The sequence below is a fragment of the Talpa occidentalis genome, unplaced genomic scaffold (genome assembly GCF_014898055.3).
Source record: "Talpa occidentalis isolate TD23 unplaced genomic scaffold, MPIMG_talOcc4v2.1 talOcc4.6, whole genome shotgun sequence".
In the NCBI taxonomy this organism is placed as follows: domain Eukaryota; kingdom Metazoa; phylum Chordata; class Mammalia; order Eulipotyphla; family Talpidae; genus Talpa; species Talpa occidentalis.
This window is the reverse complement of record NW_023604972.1, coordinates 42,462,614-42,469,041: the sequence shown is the minus strand read 5'-3', so window position 1 is coordinate 42,469,041 and position 6,428 is coordinate 42,462,614. Positions and strand designations below refer to the sequence as shown.

At 34.1% G+C, this 6,428-nt stretch overlaps 1 protein-coding gene across 1 annotated transcript; it reads right to left on the bottom strand.

Annotated features, from left to right (window-relative positions):
* Window positions 1–2,868: 2,868 nt before the first annotated feature.
* Window positions 2,869–5,703, bottom strand: LOC119260327 (afamin-like). Its single transcript, XM_037529304.1, has 4 exons — window positions 5,661–5,703; window positions 4,215–4,263; window positions 3,778–3,910; window positions 2,869–3,075 (listed from the first exon to the last, which is right to left on the bottom strand). The coding sequence occupies exons 1-4, from the start codon at window positions 5,701–5,703 to the stop codon at window positions 2,869–2,871; spliced, it is 432 nt and encodes a 143-aa protein (XP_037385201.1).
* Window positions 5,704–6,428: the final 725 nt, after the last annotated feature.

Here is a 6,428-nt window from a genome sequence, read left to right as displayed (position 1 = left end):
ATTTGATTCCATTGGTCTATGTGTCTGTTCTTGTTCCAATACCATGCAGTTTTGATGATTATGGCTTTGTAGTAAAGTTTGAAGTCTGGGAGTATGATGCCTCCATTCTCCATAGTTTTAAAGAGAAAGGTATTTGGGATATAATGTGGTCCCTTAATCTCAATTCCAAATTTCATTAAAAAATGCTCAATTATTAAATCTTAAAAAATCGCAAATCAGTATATTGTATTTAATCAAACAATACCAAAAAAAGAGGAAGATTTCTTTAATTGGAGTACATAAAGGGACAGAATTAGTTTGGGACTATCTGCTGTCCACCGCTGAAATAAAATATAATAAAACGTCTTTGTATTCTAATATTTAAACTATTAGATAAACATATTGTTTTATTGTTAATTTAAAATAGTAAAATTCATTAAAATCACTAAGCAAAAAGTCTATTTCAGCTAAAAAGTCAGGATATTCTGTTTTACCTTTGAGTACATTAAATGCTTAAATTATAATATTTTTATATATTTATACAAAATATATATTTACCAACCTTTGAAATAGAACAGAGGGAATGAGTTGTTTTAATTTTATGTATGCATTTACGTGGAAATACTGTTCCTAAATAACCTGAAGACACTTAGAGAAAGCAAATCCTAAAAGATAATGGTAACAAATCATTCCCTGAACTTTACTAGTATTTTATAATATCTCTAAAAAAGGATTTGTGTTATTAAAGAAAACTTCAATCTGCCCTAAATGAATGTTCAAAAATTCTGAAATCTTAAGACATTATGTCAAGGACATTTAGCCATACAGGGTACAATCTACTGAGGAATCTGAAAATGATCCCATAGAGAACTTATTTAACATAGAATTTTTTTAATTGTATTTGTTTTGTGTTCTTATTTAGCAATTTTTTAGAAATCAGATTTTATTGTGGTACAGCAGACACACATTAGAGTAATTTCAGAATGAAAAATGACTGCCAAAAATCAGCATTTTTACTTGGTATTAAAGAGTATTTATCCTGCCATAATACACTGCACAGCATCCCCTTCACAGTATCCATCATATTCAGAAGAAAAATCTTCCAGGAGAGAGGTAAGTACTTTAAATTCAATCTTAGGGAATTTTTGTCTAAATATAGCAACACTTCTGGAAACAATTTGAACAGCAAGTAAGGTAAAAGAGAGTTCTTACTAATAAAGTATAATTATAATAGCTTCAGTAAGTGTTGGAACCCTTGTTTTTTAACAGATGTTATATGGGCTGCATGACCCATTTGAGAATTCTAGGGTGATATTTTGGGCACCCCAAAGTCTTAGAGGAGGGCTGAAAATAAAAGACCTGATGTTGGGAAAATTGGACAGCACTATGCAAAAGAATGAAACTAGACCACTACCTATGATCACATACACAGATTTATTTAAAAAATGGAATAAAGACTGACATATAAGAGCTGAAACCATGAAATATAAAGAAAAAATACAACAGCTTTTGAAATGTCTTTGAGATTGAGCTCCAACGAGGGAAACAAAAGCAAAAAAAAGCAAATGGGACCACATCAAACTAAAAAACTTCTACACAGAAGTTTTGGCAGAACAAAAAGACATCCTAGTGAATGAGAGAAGCTATTCAAACATCATATATCCAACAAAGGAGTTAATTCTGGTGGGAAGGCGAGTGATGCAATGTGCTGTGCTTGTCCCTCTCTACTGGGGCGATTCCATTTTATGGAAAGCCAGAAGAAGACTTGTCAATGAAAAGAAAACAAAAATAAACTTTGAGGATATAACAGCAATTAGAGGCTACCACAGGGAAGGGACAAGAGGGTGGGTGTGGACAGAGAGGACATCGGTATGGTAAAGAGTAAAAGTTTGGATTTTGGGGGTAAACTTAATGTAGTATATAGAGATGTTGATTTATAAAATGCACACCTGAATCTATATAATTTTATAATGTACTGTTACTTCAGTAAAGGAAATCTTTTTTAAAGATTTACTTATTTATGCATACAAGAGCTGGGGTACAGGCCAGAGGTGTGGGGTGGGGTGAGAGAGTATTCACCAGAGACAGAGTGTGGAACAGAACAGGTGGATTGACTGAAATACACTGCTGAAGGGAGCAGCGGGCGAGGCAGGACAGGTCTGCCGCACCATGTGGGTAGCTCCCTGGCGGGGCTGGAACTTGTGCTTATAATAGATTTCAATATAAGTCAGCATTGTGGAGTTTCCAATAAAATTCCTTTAGAATATTAGCACTGAAATTTATGACTTCAAAATAAGAGTGATCTTTGTAATAGTCGTCCTGAACACTGAGCTATGGCCATTCTTCTCCCCTTCCCATGCTGCCAGATGGCCAGTAGTTCTGTCTTCCATGTTCAAAGAACACCCACCCATGCACACTCCATCTGAGATCCAGAACCATGTTCACATATATTCAAACACACTTGTGACTTAGTTTTCAATGAGCATACCAGCTTTACAAAAAAAGTCTCTGCTTCTGTAATTACCAAATTATTGAAAAAAGAGTTGTGCTAAACGTTTATTTATTTAATATTTACCCTCAGTAAAAACTTCACTTTCCCTTTGGGAAGACTGTATTATTTCCTCCACTAGCAAGTTGACAACAGCTTCTTCTTTTGTAAGGCTCATCACATTAGAAAATATGCATCATCAGTGGAAGGATCTTGAAAGCAGGTCTGATATTTTGTTCACATTCATATCCTCAATACTGAGCATAGATTCTGGCACACAATACATACTGAGTGATTTAATCAATCAGTAAAACCAACCACATTCCTGAGTACTAAACATCGGATGTAGCTTAAGAATAATTCAGTCAGATAATTTTTCTATTAAAATTGAACTTACTTGTTTAGAAAAGATTCTCTGTATTTTTACAAGTCTGGCATTTCTCTTCAGAACCCAAAGTAGGGAGAGGAGGAAGTAGTTCTGCATCCTTTTTCTTATTATGAAAGAAGCAGAGTCCTCGTTCAAAGTCAGCCCTATTGCAATAGTGCATAAAATTATACTCTTGTGCTTGCTCCTGCATAGCACATGTATCTTCCAGTAAAATTTCATCCTGAACAACAGAGAAGTAAGGACATCAGTTATTCACCAGGAAATATCTCAACCTTCTGACACAGTGACCAGTGAATGCTCCTTTAGGATAAAGGTTGTAATTTTCCTAATCTTACCATCAAAACATCTTTACCACACCCTTTATTACCATTCCACATTCTGGGAAGCCTTCTTTATCCTATCTTATCCTATCCTATCCTTTATCCTATAACCTCTTACTCTTTTTTTGTGCTGCCTATATTTCCTTGACAAAATGGCGTTTTCCCCTTCTCCCAAGGTGAAAGTGTCAGAGTGTAAATGTGTTGTTAAAATATTTAGTCTTGATGTTTGGTAATAGTTCTCTAGAGGTGCAGAAGGTGATTCTATTTGGGGGGAGGCCAAGAAAAAACTATGTTAGAGTAGAAGACATACCCAAAAAGAGAGAGAAGGAGGGTGTCTTATTTCCATACACTTTTTCAGGCTATAACTGTCCCTACCTGTGCACACATAACACAGACTGGAAGCTCATAGCCAAGTTTTCCTGTGCAATTAATAATATAAAATTGCATCTCTTCTGGGAAAATATTTTAACTTAAATATCAATGTAACGCAAAATAAAAATAAGGGACATAGAGTGTATCTCTTTTTTATATTTTCAAACCAAATTTCTCACAAGGTTGGCAAATAGGTTTATTTGTTTAAGAAATGCAAACAATTTACTTACAGCAATTTTTGAACACATTGGAAGTGTCTTGTCAGTCAAATATTTATCTCTGAATTGTATCATGTTTTTAACTAGCATTTTCACTTCTTCAAATGATATTTCCTGAATATATTGAGCAAAATTGAGGATGGTGCTACAGCAGTTCACACAGTGCACATAAAAAATCAATAGCAGAATTCCATTTTTGAGTTCTGCCCAGCAAAAATTCATAAAAACATTACTTGCTGACTAGACTCAGGAAACTAAGAGTGAAGGTTATAAAGTTTACAACTTTTGGACAAATCAATTGCTTCTCTTGGATTTAATGATTGACATTGTATTTACTTTTTGATATGGTTTCTATTTAAATTAGCTTTGAGAAATATTAACATTTATGGAATGTATCAAATAAGATTGACAAACACCATTATTATCAAAAAGAGTTTAACAAAACTCACATATATTCAACATTCTCCTCTATAAATTTCTGGTTGATAATGAAATCCTCTGAAAAACAAGCATATTTAGGAATTGGCCTTGCTCATAGATTGGATGTAGGAGTGACTAGAAGAGAGAAACTAAGCAAGAGATGGTTCTAAGACTTCTGGCGTGGGAAACCCAGACAGACAAGATAAAGAAAAGCACATTTGGGGTGGGGCAAGATTTGGTCTAGAGTAGTCTAAGTCTGAGTTGTCTATGCTTATAAGCATGAAAATATCAGGGAGGAAAGTGATACATGATTCCAGAAATTTAAGAAGAAATCTAAGCTGGAGATAAAAAAAATATGTGTTGTCAACATCTAGATGATATAAATGCAGGGTCTGGAGGAGACCACCTAGAAAACAAGAGTTAATTCAGGAAGAGCTGCTTTGGGGCACATCAACATTTAGAAGTCAGAGTTGGAACAAATACAGTAAAGAATGACTGAGGAGATGGAGCCAGTAAGAACTGGAGGAAAACTCAGAAATGAACAAAATGTTTTAAGGAAAAGGGAGTGATCAATCATGTCAAAGTCTACTGAGAGAAATCAGGTTTATTTAAGACAGAAATAACTACTGGATTTTACAGCATAGAAGTCATTGGTAACCTTGACTAGAGACATTTATATGTTCTCACCCATTTTTTTTCTGTTTTGTTTTGTTTTTGTTGTTTTTAGTGAGGTAACATTGGTTTACAACATTGTTTGTCAGAGATATTGTTTGCCTACCTTGGCTTTTCAAAGATGTAGAAATGGCTTAAAATCTCCAATGTACTATTGTTATGTGTCAATTTGTCCTTGTTTCTATTATTTTTTCCTTTATATATTTCAACAAATGTCATTTGGTTCATAAATTTTCCTGATAGCTTTATCTCTATTGAAATTTCAGCAATAAAATTTATTTTTCCTGCTTAGTGTTTTTATGTTGAATTTTATGTTATCTTATTGTGATCTATGAGTTATCTTTTGAAATTACACCAGAATCAATAGTTAACAGTTATTGCAACAAAATTGAAAGAAAAATGTAAAATGCAAAGCAAATAAGAGAGAAAACTCATTTTATTTCTCTGGAATAATTGTATTCTCCTGAGCAGAGGCCAAAACATGAATATAATTCTTAAATTTCTGTTCAAAGCTAATATACAAACTCCCTCCCTATGGGTGGAGTGATCTTTTCAGCATCACTTGCAGACTTGGTTCCTCTATATTCTTTCCTCTACCACCACTCTCCATCAATCACATGTCATGAGTTGTCTTCCTAAAAGATAGCCACTGAATCCATTTCTCTGCTTAGATATCATCTCAGTCCTCTGTTACCCATAAAATATTATCCAAACCCTTTGGAATAAACCCATGAGAATCTGGCTCTATTCTAGATAGCTTGCATATCTTTCTTGATCTTCTATTCCTTTCTATTTCTACCCACCTTGTAACTCCCCAAAAACATTCACGATGCTATCCTCTTTCATAACTTGATCTACTCCTTTTACTCAAAGAAATGAATGCCAAAGAAAATCTTTGTCTTTTCCACTGGGACCATGCCCAGTATGAATCAGTCTCAACCACCCTTTGATTCACTCAACAATTTGTTGTCACCCCTCTCATGATCATATCTTGTTGCACTGAGACAAGTTGCTTTTTTCTCTACTGGAGCAACTGGACACAGTGACTGCACCCAGAACAGACATGATATCCAATGACTGCTCAATAGATACATGTGGAATAAAACCAGGAATGGATGAAAATATTGATTATATTCAATCAAACATCTACAGTGCAGTTAACAGTGATATTTTTAAATGTCTGTGAAAAAAAATTGAACAAGATTGTATTTGGGGTGGAGGGGTTCTAAATTTTGAGTAGCATCATTCTTGGTAAATACTCTAAATGCATTATTTTTTTTCTCATCTCCAGTTTATCTGTCAGAATACTTGAGTGGTCATGTAATGAACAACGTGTCCTGGCAACACTAAACAGTGCTTGGATGGGAACATTTTTAAGTTTACCAAGTTGTCTAGTCTTTAGTGTTGTAAATCCATCCTTAGATGGCATTCATAGCTTTCAATAACCAATGCTCTGTTTTTTTTTACCACAATCTGCTTCAGGCAATGCTATATAAATCTATTCAAAGATATTTTAAATTTTCATAAGGAAGCAGACTACAAAGAGAAAACATTTGAAAATGCTTTATTTT

Coding starts and splice junctions, on each gene's coding strand:
- LOC119260327 (XM_037529304.1), bottom strand. CDS start 5,703: ATGAAAGAGGATAGCATCGTGAATGTTTTTGGGGAGTTACAAG. Junction 4,264..5,660: donor TGTTTTTGGGGAGTTACAAG/GTGGGTAGAAAT, acceptor CTTGTTTTTCAG/AGGATTTCATTATCAACCAG. Junction 3,076..3,777: donor CAATGTGTTCAAAAATTGCT/GTAAGTAAATTG, acceptor TCTGTTGTTCAG/GATGAAATTTTACTGGAAGA.